Source organism: Lampetra fluviatilis, chromosome 26 (genome assembly GCF_964198595.1).
Source record: "Lampetra fluviatilis chromosome 26, kcLamFluv1.1, whole genome shotgun sequence".
In the NCBI taxonomy this organism is placed as follows: domain Eukaryota; kingdom Metazoa; phylum Chordata; class Hyperoartia; order Petromyzontiformes; family Petromyzontidae; genus Lampetra; species Lampetra fluviatilis.
The window spans coordinates 9305141-9328110 of record NC_136300.1 but is presented as its reverse complement, the minus strand read 5'-3'; the positions used below and the strand labels follow the sequence as shown (position 1 = coordinate 9328110).

At 50.4% G+C, this 22970-nt stretch overlaps 2 protein-coding genes across 5 annotated transcripts; one reads left to right on the top strand and one right to left on the bottom strand.

Moving 5' to 3' along the window:
• The first annotated feature begins 1061 nt into the window (after nt 1–1061).
• Nucleotides 1062–7462, top strand: LOC144942054 (biogenesis of lysosome-related organelles complex 1 subunit 4-like). 2 transcript variants are annotated; one of them, XM_078868704.1, is made up of 5 exons: nt 1062–1154; nt 4049–4120; nt 4644–4745; nt 5299–5433; nt 6594–7462. In XM_078868704.1, the coding sequence occupies exons 1-5, from the start codon at nt 1095–1097 to the stop codon at nt 6738–6740; spliced, it is 516 nt and encodes a 171-aa protein (XP_078724830.1). In that variant the 5' UTR covers nt 1062–1094; the 3' UTR covers nt 6741–7462. The 2 variants fall into 2 exon arrangements, with proteins under 2 accessions (XP_078724830.1, XP_078724831.1); XM_078868705.1 differs by having other exon boundaries at nt 5299–5491.
• A 1997-nt stretch (nt 7463–9459) lies between these two features.
• Nucleotides 9460–19398, bottom strand: LOC144942053 (uncharacterized). Of its 3 annotated transcripts, none has more exons than XM_078868701.1 (7): nt 19138–19398; nt 17919–17977; nt 17415–17463; nt 16815–16933; nt 15984–16106; nt 15073–15123; nt 9460–13970 (listed from the first exon to the last, which is right to left on the bottom strand). In XM_078868701.1, the coding sequence occupies exons 2-7, from the start codon at nt 17967–17969 to the stop codon at nt 11010–11012; spliced, it is 3354 nt and encodes a 1117-aa protein (XP_078724827.1). In that variant the 5' UTR covers nt 17970–17977; nt 19138–19398; the 3' UTR covers nt 9460–11009. The 3 variants fall into 3 exon arrangements, with proteins under 3 accessions (XP_078724827.1, XP_078724828.1, XP_078724829.1); XM_078868702.1 differs by having other exon boundaries at nt 16815–16930; XM_078868703.1 differs by lacking the exon at nt 15073–15123.
• Nucleotides 19399–22970: the final 3572 nt, after the last annotated feature.

The following is a 22970-nucleotide window of genomic DNA, read 5'->3' as shown; positions in this document are numbered from 1 at the left end:
CAACGAGAAATCAGTCTTGACGGTGAGCGTGAGTGGCGTGGAGTGAACAAGGTTGAGTGAGAAGCAATGCCCGAGGCTACAAACAGAAGAGAGCTGGGACATTGTTCGATCGAGATGAGATGCTATGTAACGCTCCTTGAGATGCTGGGTCATTTAAGCAAGCGCCCAATAAATGCAAATCATTTCCCTCGTGTCATGGATCCTCCTCCGGGCGAGGGTTGAGCGACCTCGTGGGAGCACTGAGGCCCTCACCCCCGTACTCTGCCCCATCGCGCCGATCTGCCCATCCAAACATTGTCACGGAGCCGCCACTACAACGAACGCGTTTGCACGTGAAGCCATTGCAACAGCACGTGCACGGCCAGCCAGCACCAACCATTATCGAGGGAATCGCTTTTATCAGATCGGTGATCCCAGGTCCCTCTTGCAAATAAGACTCCCATCCTGGGGTCCAAAATACCAAACGGTTTACGGCAAGAAAGTTTCTAATTTCCCACTCAATGTAATTCCAAGTGTGCGTGCATCTATCCATGCGTCTTTGCACACCTTTCAGTTTTTCTCCCATGTTCTATAACGACCGTGTTTTTTTTTTATCCACGTGTCGCCATAGCAGTTAACATTGCGCTCCGATTGAATATCTATTGTTGGGGACATAGTGCAGTGGTGTAGAGTGGGAGGGGAGGTGGTGTAGAGTGGGAGGTGCAGTTGTGTAGAGTGGGAGGTGCAGTGGTTGTAGAGTGGGAGGTGCAGTGGTTGTAGAGTGGGATGTGCAGTGGTGTAGAGGTGCAGTGGTGTAGAGTGGGAGGTGCAGTTGTGTAGAGTGGGAGGTGCAGTGGTGTAGAGGTGCAGTGGTGTAGAGTGGGAGGGGAGGTGGTGTAGAGTGGGAGGTGAGGCTGTGTAAAGTGGGAGGTGCAGTGGTGTAGAGTGGGAGGTGCAGTGGTGTAGAGTGGAGGGGCGCACGTGACCCCGTCTCCAGCGTCCCGCCCATGGCCGCGCCCCCACCGAAGCCACCGCGACTTCTGATTGGCGGCGGAGACGTGACGCGCCCGCGTGGTGGGGTGGGGGGGCGTGCCGGGTCACGTGAGCGGCTCGCCATGGCGGAGCGCGCCGCGCGGGGATTCGGAGAGGCGCTCGCGGTGGAGACGCACGGAGAGGCGAGGAGGGGGGGTGATGGGGGAGGGGGGGAGTGATGAGGGGGGTGATGGGAGGATGATGGGGGGGGAGGCGAGGGGGGCCGGGGGGAGGCGGGTGGGCAGGGGGGGGGTGAGGAGGACGGGTGGGGGCGGTGAAGGGGGTCGGGTGAGGGGGGTCAGGTGGTGTGTGAGGGGGACCGGCTGAGGGGAGGTGAGGGGGGTCAGGTGGGGGGGGGGGTGAGGGGGGTCAGGTGGGGGGGGGGTGAGGGGGACCGGGTGGGGGCGGTGAGGGGGACCGGGTGGGGGGGGGGGGGTGAGGGGGACCGGGTGGGGGGGGGGGTGAGGGGGACCGGGGTGGGGGCGGTTAGGGGGGTCGGGTGGGGGGAGGCGAGGAGGCAAGGGGAGTGTGAGGGGGGCCGGGTGGGGGGGAGTGTGAGGGGGGGCCGGGTGGGGGGGGGTGTGAGGGGGGCGGGGGTGTGGGGGGGAGCGGGGGGTGTGGGGGGGGGCGGGGGGTGTGGGGGGGGGCGGGGGGTGTGGGGGGGGGGCGGGGGGTGTGAGGGGGGCCGGGTGGGGGGGGGGTCTGGTGGGGGGGGGGGGGCGAGGGGGCCCGGGGGAGGCGAGGGGGCCCTGGGAGGTAAATAAATTGACCAACAACATTTTTGGTTTGTCCGATGTATCGACTCGCCTCCCTACCACAGTAATGTGGAATTTCCATCTGCGCCTGGGGATTGTAAACGGGAACAGTGCACCGCCTGGGATGCTCGCGTGTGAGCAGGGACGAGCGGCTTGACTATGAGCTCGCTCTGGGCGGCAGGCAACGAGAGGAGGCGATCCCCCTGCCACCCCCCGAGATGTCTTTCTCAGCCGCAGTACCAGCTCCACCAGCACCACCACCATCAGCACTACCAGCACCACCACCAGCACCACCACCAGCACCACCACCAGCACCACCAGCACCACCACCAGCACCACCACCAGCACCACCACCACCAGCAGCACCACCACCAGCACCACTAGCACCAGCACCACCACCAGCACCACCACCAGCAGCAGCACCAGCACCCCCACCAGCAGCACCACCACCAGCACCACTAGCACCACCAGCACCACCACCAGCAGCACCAGCACCACCAGCACCACCACCACCAGCACCACCAGCACCACCAGCATCAGCACCACCAGCATCAGCACTACCACCAGCAGCACCACCACCAGCACCACCACCACCACCAGCTCCACCACCAGCACCACCAGCACCACCACCAGCACCACCAGCAGCAGCACCAGCACCATCAGTACTACCACCACCAGCACCACCACCACCAGCACCACCAGCACCACCACCATCAGTACTACCACCACCAGCACCACCACCAGCACCACCACCAGCACCAGCAGCACCAGCAGCAGCCAGGGCGCCACGCAGCACAGATTGACTTGAAAACGACGAGCAACAGGCAGCGCGCTATGGCAGTCGTTTATAAATGTGTTAAAGCGTCTCTTGAATTGAGCAAGCCTTTGAGGAATGGAGACGATGGGAGGGAAGAAGCAGAGTGTTGGTGGCTGAGTGAGTGGCTTCGCGAGTAAGTTGTTGTGACCTGCAGTGTGGTGAGTGGGTGAGTATGTTGTGACCTGCAGTGTGGTGAGTGGGTGAGTAAGTTGTGACCTGCAGAGTGGTGAGTGGGTGAGTAAGTTGTGACCTGCAGTGTGGTGAGTGGGTGAGTAAGTTGTGACCTACAGTGTGGTGAGTGGGTGAGTAAGTTGTGACCTGCAGAGTGGTGAGTGGGTGAGTAAGTTGTGACCTGCAGTGTGGTGAGTGGGTGAGTAAGTTGTTGTGACCTGCAGTGTGGTGAGTGGGTGAGTAAGTTGTGACCTGCAGAGTGGTGAGTGGGTGAGTAAGTTGTGACCTGCAGTGTGGTGAGTGGGTGAGTAAGTTGTGACCTGCAGTGTGGTGAGTGGGTGAGTAAGTTGTGACCTGCAGTGTGGTGAGTGGGTGAGTAAGTTGTGACCTACAGTGTGGTGAGTGGGTGAGTAAGTTGTGACCTGCAGTGTGGTGAGTGGGTAAGTTGTGACCTGCAGTGTCGTGAGTGGGTGAGTAAGTTGTGACCTGCAGTGTGGTGAGTGGGTGAGTGTTGTGACCTGCAGTGTGGTGAGTGGGTGAGTAAGTTGTTGTGACCTGCAGTGTGGTGAGTGGGTGAGTAAGTTGTGACCTGCAGTGTGGTGAGTGGGTGAGTACTTTATGACCTGCAGTGTGGTGAGTGGGTGAGTAAGTTGTTGTGACCTGCAGTGTGGTGAGTGGGTGAGTAAGTTGTGACCTGCAGTGTGGTGAGTGGGTGAGTAAGTTGTGACCTGCAGTGTGGTGAGTGGGTGAGTAAGTTGTGACCTGCAGTGTGGTGAGTGGGTAAGTTGTGACCTGCAGTGTCGTGAGTGGGTGAGTAAGTTGTGACCTGCAGTGTGGTGAGTGGGTGAGTGTTGTGACCTGCAGTGTGGTGAGTGGGTGAGTAAGTTGTGACCTGCAGTGTGGTGAGTGGGTGAGTAAGTTGTGACCTGCAGTGTGGTGAGTGGGTGAGTACGTTATGACCTGCAGTGTGGTGAGTGGGTGAGTAAGTTGTTGTGACCTGCAGTGTGGTGAGTGGGTGAGTAAGTTGTTGTGACCTCCAGTGTGGTGGTTGAACACAGTGCGGATGAGACGAAATACCCTGTAAGACCTAGTCCGCAACATCGGTGGAGGAACCAACGAGTGACGTTCACGGGAACCGTCACCATGGTAGAGTAGCTATAGAAGGGACATCAGGAGGTGACTGACTGCCGGTGAGCGAGTGACTGGCTGGAGTCTATCAGTGAGTACTCGGGTCACTAACCCTACTGCTTTACATCGTATTCCGTGGAGTAATAGAATGCGTTGTGCCGTGCAGGCTGCTCAACTGCACCACTCGATTGACACCATGCTGACACGCCTCGAGGAGTTTTGCAGCATGCTGGACATGGTGAGTTTTGGCGACCACTGCAACATTCATGCCCGACCCCCAAGGTCAAGACCAGGGACGTGCGTCAGGGGAGGCAGGGCAGGCAGAGCCTCACCTATCATACTCCAATGAAAATATCTGTTACGAAAAAGATTAAGATTTTTCCACTGATCTGTGTTATAAATGTAATTTCTGTATGATTCCAATCATTACAGAGAGATAGTAACAGGCACGCGCTTATTCCCTGCGCTCCATCCAGTTTCTGAAGGGTTGCGCTGCCTCACCTCTTGTCTGCTTGTATTTGCAGCGGAGCTCCGTAAATTTGGCGATTTTGACTATAAAAAGGATTGGAATCATAGAGAGTTGACATAAGACAGATCAATGGAAAAATCTTTATTTTTATTTTATTATTTTTTACTTTTCGTAACAGCTATTTTCATTGGAGTATGACAGGTGAGTCTGTGGCCTCCCCTGCCTCCCTTGGCCGCACGTCCCTGGTCAAGACCTCACAGTGGAATATTCGTGGGTGTGCTGCACTGTACAGATGCGCAGAGATTCATCTCAGGTTGTGTCTACGAGCCTGCCCGAGATCCTGGAGCAAGCAGCTGCCATGACCACCATTTTCCACCGGGTTGATCAACTGGAGGTAAGCACGGGGACATGTCCTTCACGGGCGCAACTCTGGGTAACCACCGCAACCTACTGTGCAGTCCTCTCGTCGCCTAGCGTAACGGTCCACTGGAAACTATCTAAACCTGGTTCGGACACCGCCATGCACTCAGAACATATTGAATTTACTCAAAAAAAAGTGCTGTAAACTGTTGATTACAAAGCCATAAAAAAACATTCACTTGCTTCCTATTGACCAAATAGTTGTGCCATTTGCAATAAAGGACTCTTTGACAACAGCCAGAATGCTGAAGTGGTGCTCAACAATCGGTGATTTTTTTATCTTCCCAGGGAGTAGGTGGGGGGAGTGGCCCTGAAAATGTTAGGAATTTTAAACAGGGCCATACATTAATAAAAACAACATTCAATGTATTCTCCCTGTTAAATATAAAAAAATATATATACCAAAACCCATCACACCCCCATAGCCCCCCCCTTTCCCCTGGATCTGTCCCTGGCTTGGATATCGAGATTTTTGTAAGCAAAATGCAGCGAGAGGCAGAAGCAGAGCGGTGTTGGATCTGCTGCAGGCATTTGTGCGACTCGTGGGGAGGGACGTGCAGGCCATGGAGGACGCTGTCGTTGCAGCCGAGCGGGAGCAAGGCTCCCTCCCGCACTCCATGACCAAGTTCTTCCGCTCCATCAGCATGCCCTCCTTCCTCAGCGTGCGTCTCCTCGACGAACAGAATCTCCCAATGCCCAGCTCGCACCTTCCACACGCACGTACGGCCATAGAGGTGTAATTGATATTTCCCGTACTCGAGGAGGAACTGTCGAGTTCTTCCCACGCATCTCCACAATCCCAAGGTCCCTCTGCTGGTAACCTCATTCGTTCCTGAGTCAACTACAAGGTCCCTCTCACCATCCCGATGGTCCTTCATTGACTCTGCCCTGCCTAACTCTCCCCTCTCATCTCATCTCACTCCACTCCCCTCCATGGGCTCTCTTAACTTTTCCTTCTACACCTCCGATTTGCACGGTTGGCTATGTACGGTGCGAAATAATTTCAACATGCATACATTCTAATCTCACTCTAATCCCCTCCACCCATTCTAACTCTCAACTCACTTCTCCCCTCCACGCACTCTCCTACCTGTCCCCTTTCATTTCACTCTACCCCCTTCACATGCTGTACGCTCCAGAATCTATTAGCTTGCTCTTTCTCCGATTTATAATTTGTTGCTATTGCTCTGATTTCTATTTGCTTCGTTGTTGTGCTTGTTTTTATATTGGTGCTTTTATCATTGTGGTGACCTAGAACACTTTTGCAAAGTTCTGGTTTCTTGAGTTTTCACCTGGTTAAACAAAATAACCTGAATCTTGAATGCAACTAACTGGAGGCCCTAATAGTAGTTGGAGAAACGTCCCAACTAACCATTTGTCTCTTTTGCAATATCTTGAGATAGTCACATTCAGATGCGAAATACAAATTCCGTTATATGCTTGGCTTTTTTGTGACAATTTATACGATCACACGTAGGTTTTCACGGCCAATACGATTTACAATTCTTACTGAATGGATGCATCCCTACAGTTGATTGGCTTAGTTTCAAGTGAACGTCGTATGTAATGTCTACGTTTGGATGTGAGAATTGTTCAGCTCACCGGTGAGATGAAACAGAAACTGACGCGTTGAACCCTTGTTCGCCACGCGACATTTTAATTCGTTGGCTGTGTCGGGTGGTGGAAGATCTTGCAACAAGTTTTTCCAGATCATCACGAGGCCTAATCCAAAAATCTATCAAATTCATGCCTTAATTTAGCAAGTGCAGCTGTCGGACATAGGTTTGTCTACGAAATGTATTGCGTTTTTCTATACCAGCAGAAATCGTCCGGTCCTGACGAGGCCTCAGCTCCAACTTCCTCACCCAGCATCCCTGCTGTGTTCCACACAGAAGACTTCATCAAGTGCCAGGAGACTGCTTGTTGGCCAGAGGATCTGGGACTCAACGACATGCGGGATTCTAACTGAAGTTCTAGAGAAATCAGTCAAACACTCTTCCGCATCTGCACAAATTATTATTTTTGTTTTATCGACCTCTGGGGTTTTCAAACCAATATTTATCCAGCAGTATTTCTTTAAACAAGAAAACTCTAAACTGGCTTTAATTTTTTTGGATCTTGCCAGTGTGTGAGAAAAATATATTGCTGGGTCACTATCGATTTTTGGCAAGAGCACTTTGACAAAGTAGAGGGGCAGTGACATGGCCAAAGCAGCGGCAGGTTCACCGTTTTTGCAGGGGTTCGTGGTTTTTATCTGGCAGGCTGCTCCATGTATTAATAAAATAAGTGCCATCTGCTTCTCTCACAGTGGGCGTGAAGAGATCCCGTGACATCATTCAAAACGAGTAGAAATTACCTGTAAATAACTCAATTGGCATTACATGCAGCAATCATCGGCCCCTAATGGCAGACTAAGTGCTGAGTCACCTTGTGATGCACAGGGACAGCTGTCACTGAGGGTTAATGTTGAGATGAGACGTGGTGTAAGGCACTGTGAGATAGAGACATTTTCGTGCCATATACTGTACATGCAAATATTAGTAAAGCACGAGCCCCCAGCCAATGCAAATAGTAAAAAAATAAACACATTGATGAGGGGTTATGGGGATTACTGTTGGGCTGACAGAAAACCCTGCTGCTGTTGCCTGGATGACGGCATGACCGGGAATAAACATTCAATGAATACACAAACTTGTAACGTGCAGTTTTTGCTAGAATTCATAGGCGCAGGAAAAACACTGACCAATGCTAAAGTATCCAGAACCAGCACCAACAATTGCCCAAGGTCTTTGGCCCTATATTGAGACGTTTGGCAAACTCCTGCAATGTGTACATGTGAGATTGACAATCCACGTAGTGTACTGCCATACCCTGTCAAGCCAGGCGATTGGCAAATTTGTTTAATCCACCACCCCTTGCCTCGGTCGTGCTGGACGCTAGGTGTGTACCACCAGTGTGTGGTTCACGAATTTTGAGGAATGTGCTGCCGATTGAGCACTGGCTAATTTGCTTACGGTGGTCACATCCTTATCACGATCAGTACGACCATGGTTACTGTTAACTTGACCCATTAATTCCTCCGTTTGATACGTAGGCTTTCGCGACCAATATCCATAACAGGTTTTTTGGGTTAGATTGCGTAAATGTGTTGTTAAACCCGCCACCATCCGACAGCCAATTAGTAAGGTTTGTCACGTAAACAGAACATGCCAATTCGTTACGAGTACAGCACACCGGTGTTGGAGAGCAAATCCACATTTACAATCGGAGTACGACGTTTCACCAGTAATTGCAACTAGCTTCATCAGGTGAAGCCATATTTGTGGAGAAATCCTGTTTCCTTAAATAGAGGGGTAGATGTGATGACAAAACTTGTGAGCTCTTCTTGCGCGAAGTGGTGGGGGGGGGGATTAATGATTGCATATCAAGGACTGGGTATCCATTGCCGTTCGGGTTATTTATATGGTAATGAATGTACATTACCTTGATTTGAAGCTTTCGTAACTGCAGGAATCCATACTCTTTGGTTCTTTCCGTAAAGTCACATAGATAGAAAATGAATAGATCACAGCGTTTCGATCCTGATGACGGTTGCTTGTGTTGCGATCGAAATGTCGTGATCTATAAAGTTTCTATCTCCGTGACTTTACCAAAAGAACCAGAGTGCCGTACATTATGCATGTGCATTACGCAAGCCCATTATTGTATTTTCCTGTCGATTGTGTGTACAGCAAAACCTTGGATTGCGAGTATAATTCGTTCCGGAAACGTGTTTGTAATCCAAAGCACTCGTATATGAAAGCACTCGTATATCAGTTGTGATCACGTGACGCTCGGCAGACAAAGCGTATACGTACTACTCGTATTGCAAGACCTCGCTCGTTTATCAAATTAATATTTATTAAAAAATTGTACTCGTCTTGCAAAACACTCGCAGACCAAGTTACTCGCAATCCAAGGTTTTACTGTACTAAAATAGCCATACCAATTGATTTTGATGTTGAAGTTGTGTGCAAAATGAGTTACTACTGGCCACGACTAATTAGAGACTATCGGAAATTAGAGAAATACAAATAATTAAAACCATTCGGATAGCTATAGACTTAGTGCTGCTTGGAAACTAATCATCAAATAACACATTGTTTAAATACATGCCTATACAGGTCACGATACTTCAATGGGGATTACCATGAAAACGGAAAGCTTCTGGGATAGAACTGAATGTCATCAAAGAAGCAGAACCATGATTACCTTTTATCATAAAAAAAAAATTCCTGACTGCGAAATTATTACCAAGTTCTAAATCAACAGCTATTGCTCATGAGTGCTGTGCAAAATTGTTTTTTTGGAATAACTGACAGCATGACGATTCTCAACATACTATGACGGCATGTGCGATGTAAATTCACAAAGATTGAAATACAGTACTCAAGGCTGACTTGAGTTAAGTGAACAGTTATAAAGTTACGGTAAACTGATAAGATAATATATATCGTTACAAATGATTTGACAGCAAACCTTAGTAATCGTAGGCAACAGTGCATTGATGAACAAGGTACACACATCTGCCAAATATCAACTTTATTAAACATGTACATCCAAATTATAATATTTCATACCTACATCATGCACGAGGCATATGGGATATTAACGAGAAAATGTTACGCAATAATGTTATTGTAGCTTCACGAGCCACATAGGTGACATACAGCTCTGAAATATAAATGCAACTCAAGATTGAACATTCACCATGGGGTCTGCGGACCGCACAATGCGAACCCACAGCACCCCACATCGCTCTGGAAAATATCTCCCGCTTCTGGTTTCAAGAATAAGCAGGCTAAATTGTACTGCGTGCAATGTTCTAAAAGTACAACCGCAGCTGCGCCGCGTTCTCTCTCCAGCTCCAGGGCTCTGTTGCACACTCCCAGCCCACTCATCCCCTTCCGACGTTCACTGAAGCGATGTCACGAAAATCTATCTGAACACGGCCATTGAAGGAAAGTCACCAATACCTGGACATGTCGCCTCTGGGCCAGCTTCCATACAGTCGTGCAAAGTAAATAGTGAAAGCTTAAATCGCAAGTTTTATTAAGATCATTTATGAATGCGCAACTCTTATAACCTAGGTTATACTGGTTGGAATCTCCTGGTTACACAAGCCCACAGGGGATTATTGTGTCCGTCCGTCGTGCAGGGAGGGGCTGGGTGGGGAGGGAAGGGCTGGGTGGGGAGGGTGGGGAGGGGCTGGTCACCCCGTGGTGCCATTATAAAACTCAACGTTTAACCTACTCACGCCGGCTTGTGCCCGCCCTCACAGTCGGCCATATTTGAGGAATACACCACGCCGCCGTTGACCCTGGCCATTGACCGAGCAACCCAACGTTCCTACCAGCTCCCTCCGCAGGAATGTGTTCATGAGTGTGCAGAAGCCTCTGCGATTCATGTTTTGTTGCATCAACAGTGGAGGCGGTTTTGTCTCATCCCACAGTGTTCACTCGCCACACTGCTTCTTCCCTCCCATCGTCTCTTCTCCAAAGCTCTTAGATAATAGCCTTGCCTATTCATGAAACCCATCAATTCTTATCCGTTTCAACATTAATCGTGCTCCATTGGAACCTCATTTGCCAGTAAGAAATATGATAATTGTTTTTTTACCATTCTATCTGGCAACAAAACGGACATACAGTTTTTTTGCCAGATACAAGGGTAAAAAAACAATTATCATTAATCGTGCTGTTTGTTGCAGGCCGCTTAGCGTTCTTTGCCTGTGCTCGGAAACTATATTAAACAAATCTGTATTTCAGGGAAGCAAAGTTTTCACTGAAATTATCCGACATTTGTAAAATACATAAAGCTTCACATTAATACAAAGACAAAACATTATAAACACATTAACCGAACATCGCCCAGGTGACTTTGGTTCGGCACACACGAACAGGATCGCGTTTCAAATGGGGGTCGCATTCATGCCCTCATAACCCATACAATTATTTAATCTATGTACAGTAGCAGGTCCGTGGGTTATATTCATTGCATTATTTATTTACACCTCTTTTACCCAAAAATAATCTTATTTTAGGAGGGTCCTGCCAAGTTTTCACGATAGGGGGCGATGTTGCTGGGTGTGGAATCCCAAATGAGTAATTTGCAGGTATTTTTTCAGCATTGGGGTGGTTGTTTAATACCAGGTACACCGTGTGAGTTTATTAGCTGGAAAAAAATTGGAACTAAACATTTACACCTCCACGTGGTCCGCGTGCTGACTATGCCCCGCGTGCTTTACGTGATCCGTGTCATTACTGTGCCCTGAGTGCTCTGCATCCCCCGTGTGCCCCGGGTGCTTTGCATGCTCTGTGTGGTTACTTTGCCTTGCGTGCTTACTTTGCCCCGTGTGCTCCAAGTGCTCCGTGTGCTCCGTGTGCTCTGTGTGGTTACTTTGCCCTGGCGGCACTGTTTTTTCCAGCGGCATGTCCCACGTGGTCGAGTCCAATGCAGGGAAGAAGAGGTCGTGGTTGAGGCCCTGCATCTCCAGCATGCTGAACCCTAGCAGCACGTGGGTTCGATGTGCCTCGATCGAACGTAGGCATTCCTTCTGCTTGCAGGCGAACAGAATGTCCGCGTCTCCATGGCACATCCACAGTTTCTCGGTGAGCAGGGCCACCTCTTTCTGGTTTGGGTATGGGCGCTCGTTGAAATATTTCACGAGGAACTGCTTCCTTTCGTCGTAACTCTTGTCGACGTGGTCGGTCGGATCTAGAGCCAGCTGCATCGATCCGCTGCTCCTGTTATGATGCACTGCCTTTTTAAATTTACAACCCTTCTGAATGACCACAGATGTTGTGTTTTGTTGTAATTTTGCCTTAGTATCCCTGAAACTTGGATTGTGCACTGGTGTGTTTTTGACACAACGTACTGCGATCTCAACCCGTGGCGCCGCGTTGCCTCCATTGTGATCCACGATCTTCGGTTTGTACTGAGCGATCCTCACCTCCTGAGGAGAGTTCACCGTGCAGTCGTCCTTTGTAGCAGCCATTAGCCCAAACACCTTACGTTCCATCACCTGCATCGGGCAGTGCTTCTTGTGAGCGTCCAGCGCGTTGACATACAGAGGGTAGTGATACTGTACTTTGCAGTGAAAGCAGTAATACTTCACCATGTTCTTTTTCCGATCAAAAGTCTGGCTGACACCATGCGTTGTATTGAGGTGATGCTCCACCATGACCGCGATCTCCTGCTGGGGTCCCCGTATGGTCGCCCCGCAGAACACGCAAAGTGCGTGCATCTGCCCCAGGAACCGCGAGCGCATTGCCGGAGGTCTCGGCTGCGGCATCCACGGCCCCGTTGGCTCCTGGAGACTCGTGGCGTTCACACCAGGGGGCGGTGGCGCCGGGCTTTTACCCAAATCGCCGGGTATAGGTACAGGAGGGACGGTGACCAAACAGCGGCTCGATGCACAGCAAAGAGCTGTGGGTGTTGGCATCGCGGCGGCGACGGCGGCATGCGCAGAGGGTGTAGAGGTCTGATTCACTGGCACCATGGTTATGGGGCCCGCGGGGCCATTGTTGACCGTTACAAAATACTGCTGCATCGGGGCAGCCGGCAGGGTCGCAGCAGCGGAGACACCGATCGCTGCGGGATTCACGCCATCGCAATTTACGACCCCCTTCGTTGTCGTGCCCACGGGCATCTGGGCCGAGCTGGAATGAGCAAGAGCGGGAGCTGGCTGCAACAGCAGCTGCAGGGGCTGCCCAGTCCCGCGGTTGCAGATGGTGACGGTCTGCGGCATCATCCCTGCGGACATGTGAGGAACCGTCACAACGTGCGGCTGCTGGTGATGCGTCATCATTATCTGCATGGCGCCTGACGCCCACATGCCATTCTGTAGTTGATGCAATGCTGAGGCGGTGCCGGGGTTCACGGTGAATTGCGCCTGAGCTGCTTCCGAAACGTTCACCGCTGTAGGCGACGCCATCGCTAAGTGAAGCTGTGCGTCAGTGTCCGTTTGCTGACGCAGCGGTTCCTGTCCGGACATCACGTTATTCTCAATCGCTTTGCTTACTGTGGAAACTACGTTTTGTGCGCACGCGGTCGTCACTCGGGAAGAGACAACAGGGGGCTGCTGGTTGGACTGCATTGCTGGCATGGAGGGAGCTATAGACACAAAGCGGGGAACTCCACCAGACTGCGGAGCCTGCGATAAGTTCAGTGTGAGCAATGCTGGCATATTGCCAAGCTGCTGTGATTGTGACGCAACAACAGATTGTTGAGGGACCAACTTAAGAATCAACGACTGTTGATCTTGGGCAGACACTGGGACCGGCGGGAGGGTGAAAGTGAAGATTGGGAGAGACGCATTCGAAGGTTGACTCTGCACGGTCGCACCGCTGCATGGCTGCCTTATGTTTGACACGGTGCACTGAGGTTGCAAAAACTTGTTTGGCATAATGTTTTCTGGTGCCTGGAAATCGTTCGTAAACGTTTGCGAGTGCGCGGAAGATCTTGCGGAAATGACGGCTTGCGATTCAAGAACTGTAGAGCCACTCGTCCCATAGTACGGATGTTCTTTGGCCATGTGTTCCAGCATCTGCCGATGTTCCTTGAAGGCCAAGAGGCAGTACTGGCAGTGCAGGCTATGCTGCAGCATGTGCTCTCTCAGCATCGTGGGATGCATCTCCGCTTTGCACAAGGAGCACTCTGACATGCGTGGAGTGGAGAGGCCGTTCTCCTCTGCCAACGTGGGGCCGTGACACGTGAGGGTATGCCCCAGAAATACCTCTGAGGTCACAAACTCCTTGCAGAACCGGCAGAACTTAAGTTTTTGTGCCGGTACTACTAATCGTGATCCGGTCTTGACCTGTAGTGACGAAACGGTCGAGCCCACTGTTCCGCCATTCTCCACAGGAACCATAGACGCTTGGCTCGGTTGAACGCTCAGAGCTGTCTGTGACGGGGGGGCAAGGTAGTGGGGCGGCAGCGGCGGCAAGGATGATTGGAAGGCAAGCAGCTGTGTGGGACAGATGTACTGCTGCTGCCCGCTGCCGCCCGGCCACGACGGCGCGAAGCTGGTGTATCCGACGGGAGACCAGGGGTGCCTGGGGTCGTGCGAGGCCGCCGCGTGCCGCAGCATCATCTCATAGTTGCACTCCTGACGTCTTGGTTTTTTGGTCTTTACTGCCAAGGTGCCACTGGTCTGTTCCTGAGTAAACACACGGATCAGAGTAAGCATAACAGCTATGAAAGCAGCACAATCTGCTTCAGTGGCAATTGCAATTCCTAAGGTAATGCATGTTTTGCTGCTTTTGTTAAGAATATAAAATTTTTAGATGTCCACATGTCTCTTAAATGGGTATTGAACATCCAGTATGTAATAATAATTAATTAAAAGTCTTATATACGGTCATCACTTAACACATGATTACACCACGTTTTTGCTAAAATGCAGTTCTTCCATGAAGGAACACTTTTCGCACAATGCGGAACGCGCACCGTGATAATGCGGTTTCTGAGCGGTCGATTTTCTTGAGGTGCGCGGCCGAGTGGTGTGATACAGTACGCGGAATGATGCATCAACGCGGCGGCATACCCTCAGTTATATGTTCCGCCATCTTACTGTGTGTACGTACATCATATCTCGCCAAACTTTGTCAAATTTTTTATTTGGAAATAGTTTTTGCTTCAACGCGTTTTTCGCTTAATGTGGCCAATGCGTTAAACGAACCTTATGGTGGGACCCCGGGGTCCCATAAGCCCCCGGCTCTCACATAAACATTATGTTATAAAAAAAAAACGTTTCTATTTTTCACCAATGGGTTTGAAGGATGGTGGCAAGTGTTGTCTTGTTAAACTATGCCTTTAAAACTGAAAACTACTTAACCTGCAGGGCCTCTATTTAAATAGTACGCATTTTCAATGCGCTGTTCATATTGTAACAAGCGTTTATACCAATGTTACTCTACAGAGTAGTGGGTCGCCGCTCCTCTTATCCGCATTGATAAGAGCGGTATGTGGGGACTAAGGTTTTTTTTTGCGGTTAAGCCAATCTGCACAGATGCATACAGACAAGAAAGTATTATCAAACAGCAGGAATTAACGGTGCAACGCATCTCATCTGTTAAATATCTGCAGGTAATAGGATTGTCATCGATTGATCCCGGCTATAGACATTGGTTCGTTACAAATAATAATGAAGATAAGAGAGCAGTTTAACTGTATTACGCATACCGTTATGACAAATAAAGGACTTAAGTCGTGTAGGCAGTATGTGCAGCTTTGGATAAGACTAATGATCCTGCCCATACCCGAGCATGGAGTACATTCGCTTGTTCAGCTCTTCTGCGTATTCGTCCTCGCTGCGTTTGGACGACATGACAACAGAATGATTTACGCCAGGTGGGTCACGGCGTTTATGTGCGCGGTGGGACGGTGTCGCCAAAAATAAATTAAATCTGATTTTGACTTCTGTTTATTCAGGACCCCGGGGTCCCGCCATAAGTTTAAAATTAGGATTTAGTGTATGTTCCATTTCCAAGCGAGGCAAACAGAACTATATTTGAATGGTCATCCTCCTAGTTGGACGTCTATTCCCACAGTGGACAAACAGCAGAAGGGCCTCTCAGATAACAGTGATAGTTAGTAGACAGGTCAGCTCCACAGGGACACGCATGCAGAAATAAACAGTGAGAAACAGACACACACAGATGGACACAGAAAGAACGCCAGGTACAAACAGAGAGAAGCAGTCAGAGCCTGTAATACGTCCAACAGAAAGGTAAAATATTCCGCCTGCAAAGCGTTACAATGCAAGGCGTATGCATAATGGGGATATGCATTCATTTTGTACAACATCGTGAGCTTGTGTAGCATAAATATTTTTGACATGTGCTTGTGCATTTAAATAATTTAATAATGTGCACGATGTCATCGCAAACACGGCTATGATACTTTACGATGAGTCTCATTGGCCACTAATGGCAGACTAATGCCCACTTGCAAGCCAGATGCTGAGTCACCTTGTGCTGCCCAGGGACAGCTGCCCCTGCGGGTGCACTTTTAAGTGTTTGCGAAGAGATGCAAATCGTGCATCGCGTGTGAAGCGCTGCGAGAGGCTACGAGACGCTGCAAGATGCTGCGGCGCACCGCAGGGCGGCTCCATTAAACACAGGTCTGTTAGTTTAACACGTATTACAGCTCTGGAAGTTTGTTTTGTTACCGTGGTGGCCGGCAAACTCGCCAGGGCTTTACGCTTGTGCTTTGCGGGAGGTTCGTGTTCAGTGAGCAGCTCCCAGTCCGTGCACTGATAGTTCCAGGTAACCAGCTCCTCGTCCTCCTGGTTCTAGCATGCACAAAGACAAATATCCCCCATATTGCCTTAAGAGACTGTCAGGGCCAGTGCAATAGCGAGCACCCTATGAAGGTTGGCACAGCGCACGGAGGGGTGGGTGGCCAGTAGCCCACGCCAGGCCGCACGTGCTCAACATTGTACATGACAGATACATTCAAATGAGGAATGTTAAACAAAAACTGGTAAACCAGTAATCTATTTTCACAATCAAAATACTAGTTCTGAAATGGAATACCTGTCAAAGGTAAAAAAAAATACAGCACTGCCTTCATGCTTGTCTACTGGACATCTGTGAAACTACTGGGCATCTGTGATAGCTCATCAGATTCCTCCAGGATGAATAAAGATTTTGATTCCGATTAGTTTTTTCAGAAACTCCCAACCTGCAGTATTAACCAGGGCGGCCTACCGGATTCAAACAGCAAATCTTTGCGACAAAGGTCAAACGCGCTACAGCCGGACGGCGTCAACACCTAATGCGAGCACTGCACCCGCGTCAGACTTCACAGCTGCTGAGCCTCGCGGTGATCGAGCTGCTGCCACCTCCACACGCCAGAGGTCGCAATCGGGTACCCAATACCCGTACCCTACCCGATACCCGGCTACCCGGCCGGGTACGGGTACCCGTTTGCGACCCTGGTGTGGCCGGGTACGGGTAAGCAATCAAAATCCATTTGCGACCTCTGCCACAAGCGTTACCTCCACAAACGTCTGGCACCACTCCAGGCCAATGTCGCACAGGATTCTTTTGACGGTTTTACGGCTCTTGCGTAGACACTCCAGATTTGACACAGGCAGCTGCAGTGACGATCCAGCTGCTGCAAATACAGACACCACAACAACCCCTGGCTGTTACTCCTGGCGTGTTGCTGCTACGCTAATCACAGCGGTTAAAGCACCGGTTCTTGACACCGTGCCTCAGCAGTTACGTGAGCAGTTCATGAGTGGAGATTAGAGTTGAAATCCTGGTTGGGTTTTGACTTCAGCACATAATCCGTCACAGGTCATTCAAATGAGTACCACTTTGTGGGGAAGTCAACAATGGTTGTCGTATGGATAGACTCGCCCTCACCATAATAACGCGGAATTTCTACCACTGGCTCAGGGTTGTAAACAGGAAATGAGCACTTGTGTTATGTTTTGACTTCCTGGGTCGAAAACAATTCCACTTAATATTTTAAGGGTCCACGTTACCAAATATTTCATTGACATTGTGTAATGTTTATTCTGTCCGTGGATATGCTTATATCTTGCAGTGAACGAGCAAATAGTGTGAACAGTCAGAATGATTTTGGTCACCTGGCTGTTGTTGGAAAAGGTCGGTCTTCACATCGGAAGTCATGGCATCCTGGGGAACAGAGAATAACATTTACTCTCCAGCTCAAAGGGTTTCATTTAATTTAAACTCACAGTTGCCAGGCACTGGCACAAAAGCCCAACATCTCAAGCGACCAGCAACAAACAGCACTTTTAAAGTTGTAATAGATTCCTCCACCCAAGTTGAGGACCAGGTCAACCATGCTATTTCATCTCATCCACATGGCGTTAACCACCACTCTGCAGGTCACTACATTTCCCTTTCTGCTTCTTCCCTCACCCTCCGCCTCCTTGGAATTCCCTCCCAATATCATCGTCTCTTTTCCAAGCTCTCATAACAACAACCTTGCTCAATTCGAAAAACGTGTTACACCCTTATCTACTATAGCTTTGACGGTGCTGTTTGCATTCTGGCCGCTTGATGTTTGGAGCATTTGGACCCATGCTCAGCAACTGTGTGTGTGCCCCCCTGGAGGTAACACTCACCTGGCTCGCCCGTGGAGAATGTGCGAGCTGCTGCCGCTGCTCCTTCTCCATGGGACAACCTGTACAGAATGGAAAGGCAGCATAAATATATAGAGTGTATATAGTGTATACACCTGAAACCATGGAGAGGATAGAATGGCAGGAAGTTGTCTGGTGATGTCAGAGCCACGTGGCAGCCATGTGTCACAGCTGTAGCTGTTTAACTATACATGTTTTATTTGTGTATAGCAGTGTCATCCATACAAGTCGCAGATCAAAACGCTGCAGGTTCCTCAAAGCGACGTAGGAACCCACAAAGAAGTGCTTGGTAAGGCAGCCAAAAAACAAACACCGAAATGTGCCCAAGCTCTGTGATCCTATATTATGACGTGTGGCCAACTGCATTAACACGGTGCATGAATGTGTGCGATTTGCCATCACTGCCTCCAGAGTTCTGTGTTACAAGTTTGAGCGGCAGAGACACGGTGAATGCAGAACATATGCAAAACTTTAATCTTTATGCAGCATACAAAAGGCTTAGGGAACAGTAGTGTTAAGCAATGTCTTGCATTTGGCCCTCATACAATACAGGATTATGCAGATTCTACGCAGTGGATAACGTGTAACTTCCTTAGTTGGACTTCAGACGGTGACATGGCCAATCGGTAGCGCATGCTGCAGAGGTTGACGGTTCGACACAAGTGGCCGCCCTAGTTATTACTGCGGCTGTCTTACGAGTAACTTTACATTCCGGAGACACTATACACGTTATTTCGGGGCCTCACTGTCCACCCCAGTTTAACACGTGTTGGTAGGCTTTCGCGACCAATATCCGTAATAAAAGTTTTTTTTTAGGTCCATTAATAATGTTTGTCACGTAAACAAAAGTTAGTTACTACTTAAGCACACCGGTGCTGGAGAGTAAACCCACAATATTTACAATCCGAGTTCGACGTTTCGTCAGTGATTACAACAACCACAACCAACTTCATCAGGCGACAGCCAGTTGCTCCTCCCCGCTCCGCCCCCCGTAACGTCACGCTGGGCGCGTCCAAGCCACGAGAGGAGGGGGGGTGGGAGGAGCACGGCGTGAGGGACGCGTCGATTCGCGCTCGCGGGGGTGAGGGAGGAGCGTGCGGGCCTGGGTCGTTCCCCCGTCGCCCACCCACGTCGCCCACCACGGGCGCGCGGGAGGAGCGAGCGAGCGAGCGAGGGAGGGAAGGGGCAGGTAAGCACGTACCTCGGCCGGAGCGTCACCGGCTCGAACAGAGCCGGCTACCGCCACCAGTACCGCACGGCGCAAGCAGAGGGAGCTGCAGCCCTGGCCGCGTCACGGCCCGCGCGGGCGGGCGGGAGAGAGGGAGGAGGATGAGGAGAAGGCGTTGACGCCGCTCGCCGCGCGGAACACAAAGAAGGCTGCCCGTGCTTTCCGGAAGTTGCGTCATGCGATATATTCATGAGCAACGCGCGGACGAGTCCATTTATATGGCACCACGGGGGGGGGTGGAGCCAGTCGCGAAACCAGCACCGCGCGGCGCCAGACCGCGGCCGAGATTGGTGCGTTTTTAGGCGCCGCCCCTCGTGTGGACGAAGGGGCGGGGCCTACGGGATTAGTAGGCGGGGCTTGTGTGCGGTAGGAGGGGCTACGGGGTGAGTGGGCGGGGCTTGTGTGCGGGGCTACGAGTGAGTGGGCGGGGCTTGTGTGTGGTAGGCGGGGCTACGGGGTGAGTAGGCGGGGCTTGTGTGCGGTAGGCGGGGCTACTGGGTGAGTGGGCGGGGCTTGTACACGGTAGGCGGGGCCAGAGTCGATGGAGGGCTCGCGCTGTGGGCGGGGCTAGTGGGTTCAAGTTCATTTATTAGGTGTAGCCCTGTGAGCCATTCGGCTCTTGAATCGGGTGCAACCGCAACAAAAAAACATGAACAAAAAACATCTTAAAGTGAATATGTGACTAAGTGCAAACAGAAAATCCAAGAAAAGACAGCAAAATATTGCAGAAAAAACCACCGTACACCAACGGGGTGTGCTGGATGGGAGGCAGGGGCTAGTGGGAGGGAGGGGCTAGTGGGAGGCAGGGGCTAGTGGGAGGGAGGGGCTGGTGGGAGGGAGGGGCTGATGGGAGGGGCTGGTGGGAGGGCGGGGCTAGAGGAAGGGAGGGGCTAGTGGGAGGGAGGGGCTAGTGGGAGGGAGGGGCTGGTGGGAGGGAGGGGCTGGTGGGAGGGCGGGGCTAGTGGAAGGGAGGGGCTGGTGGGAGGGCGGGGCTAGAGGGGAGGGGCTGACAGTCCCCGCCCCCCGGCGCGCGTGTCCTGGTTGAGCCTCCCAATGTGGCAGCTTTTTCGTTTTTTTCTGGCGCGAAATTTAACATCTTCACATTTGTGTCATCACTTCTTTATCACTCTCATCTGGGGGGTAAGCGTGAATAAATAATAGAAGTGATGTTTAAACCGTAGGGAAGTCTGTGGATCAATGCGGGGCCATGGATAAAGAGCTCGTGCTAATTGTAATTTAAATGCAGTAATATCCCTTTTACGTCCTTTCGCAAATACATCGGCACTTCATTGATACCACTACCTGATTTTCCTCAACCCACACTAACGTCGCTGACAACATCCGTCCTTGTATCTGTCGCCTCACAGCCTTCGTCTCCACCTACCCTGTAATTGCTTTGATTTACGGCGTTTCGATATTCGCACTTTTCAGGAACGCATCCCCGATGTAAGCCGGGGTATTCCTGTACTTGCTATAATTGGAAGTCTGGAGACACGTGATTGACACGGTGCATTTCCTCTTCTGTGTAGAAACTCGTCGTGTACTTCAAAATGAGTTTTGGGTTGGGCCACAGTCATCTGGCCACATTTTTTGACATGAAGCCCTCTGCCACCCGGCATAGCCAAACAAATGTAATTGTCACACGTACAGCTCTTTAACGCGTGAATATTGTTTCAGCTAACCAGTGGAATTGAGAACTCTCAAACATTTGTTTTGCAATTACAGTAGATCAAAGATTTTGCTTTAAACTGCACTGATCATCCTCAGCTCATCAAACCAGGGAGTGAATGTGCTGTTGTGGCATGTTCTTGATTATGACAGATTTGTGAATCTCTGATTTACTCCACACCAATGTTGCTCATCAGCATGCATGCGAAGTGGAAACAAGAAAACAGGGCCAGTTTTGACTTTTTGAGTCCCACCTCAAGTGATGGACGTGTCAATCGATCCTCTGGACACCCTTGCAAATATGATCCATCCCAAGGAATTTTTCCAGGTGAAATATTTCAATGGCTGGTAATGAGGCTATACATGTCAAAACCGGTCAAGAGTTTCTATACTCAGTAAGCCACGCTGAGTCGAATGACTCTTTTACAAGCTCCTGCGTATTGTTTCTATATTAAGATGTTTTCCAGGGGCAATTAATGAGCGGTCATGTGTAGAAGAGGAAATCAGAGCTATGCGTGCGAGGGGGAAATAGGCAATGCAGAATGGACAAATGGGGATTAGTCCGCACCTTACGGAGACACGAGGATTTACACAACATCTGCGTGTGATCCACCAACCCCCGCTACTGCATCCAGTGCTGAACCGGAGACTTGCGCCACACCGATGCACTCTAAGAAGAGAAGTCCCTGTGGCTAATGGGATGCGTAAAAACTTGTTTACTCATCATGTGGAGCGTTAGATATGTAAAGGAGTTGCCCTGTCATTCTGTTTCGTTCACTCGTAACGCATTGTGATGTTTCATTAAACTGTTAGTTCATTATTCGATTTAAAGCTTTCGTAACTGCAGGGATTCATCTTCTTGGTTCTTTCGGTATTTTATTATGTTTAATATCTATTATTTTATTATTTCCCTTCTACGTGACTTTATCGAAAGAACCAAGAAGATGTTAGTTCATTATTTTTAAAATGTGTTTATATTATTATTTGTGTTATAAGTATCTGCTGCTGCTGTGTCCTGTACAGCGCTTTGAGATCATTGATGAAAATCGGTTAATAAATGTAATTAGTATTACTTGGTGATGATTGCGGCGTTGGCAGTGGTGCAGAATTGACACGAAGCTCGTCACGTTCATCACCAACACCGCCTGGGTGTGGGAGAGGAACGAGTACCGTAGTTTATTTTTTAAAAAGGCGATTGTCGCCTGACATTTCCTAAAACGCTTCGAAGCAATGGCCTTTCATATCGAAGCCATCCCTGTCAACCCCTTATCAGTGCCCAACCTTATTACAGGCTAACTCAGAACTATTTGGTCACCCCATGCCCCTTATACATCTCAACGTTCACCCTACAAAGTCCCAGCACAAGGGAGATAAACAAACAAATAGACACATTTGTGTTTTGTTGTTGCCCTGTGCGCCATATGGACCTGAAAATGCAATTTCCCTGTACAAGAAGAATACGGGGTTAAACCGTGTGGGTTGACAGCTATGCAAAGGGTCCAATTTTCACACGGACGTCGCTCCACAGCTATTCTTAAATTGAAGGCGCAATGCGATATCAAAATAAAACAAATAAAGTTGACGGTGATTATAATCTAGATTTGAAGTTTTCGTGACTGCAGGGATCCATACTCTTTGGTTCTTTCGGTAAAGTCACGTAGGTATAAAATACATTAAATCACGACGTTTCGGGCGCAACACAAGTGTGGTTGTCCCACCTGATGATGGACGCTTGTGTTGCGCCCGAAACGTGGTGATTGAATGTATTTTATACCTACGTGACTTTACCGAAAGAACCAAAGAGTTTGTAATTATAATGCTGCGGTGCGGTCACGGTTACAAGCCTCCGCGGTGGCCGCGGGGTGGGGGTCGCGGGTGGGGGTCACGCGGGGCGGGGGATCGCGGCGGGGGGGTCGCGTGGGTGGGAGTCGCGTGGGGGGGGGTCGCGGGTGGGGGTCGCGGGGGGGGGGTCGCGGGGGGGGGGTCGCGGGGGGGGGGTCGCGTGGGTGGGAGTCGCGTGGGGGGGGGGCGCGGGTGGGGGTCGCGTGGGTGGGAGTCGCGGGGGGGGGGGGTCGCGGGTGGGGGTCGCGGGGGGGGGGGTCGCGTGGGGGGGGTCGCGGGTGGGGGTCGCGGGGGGG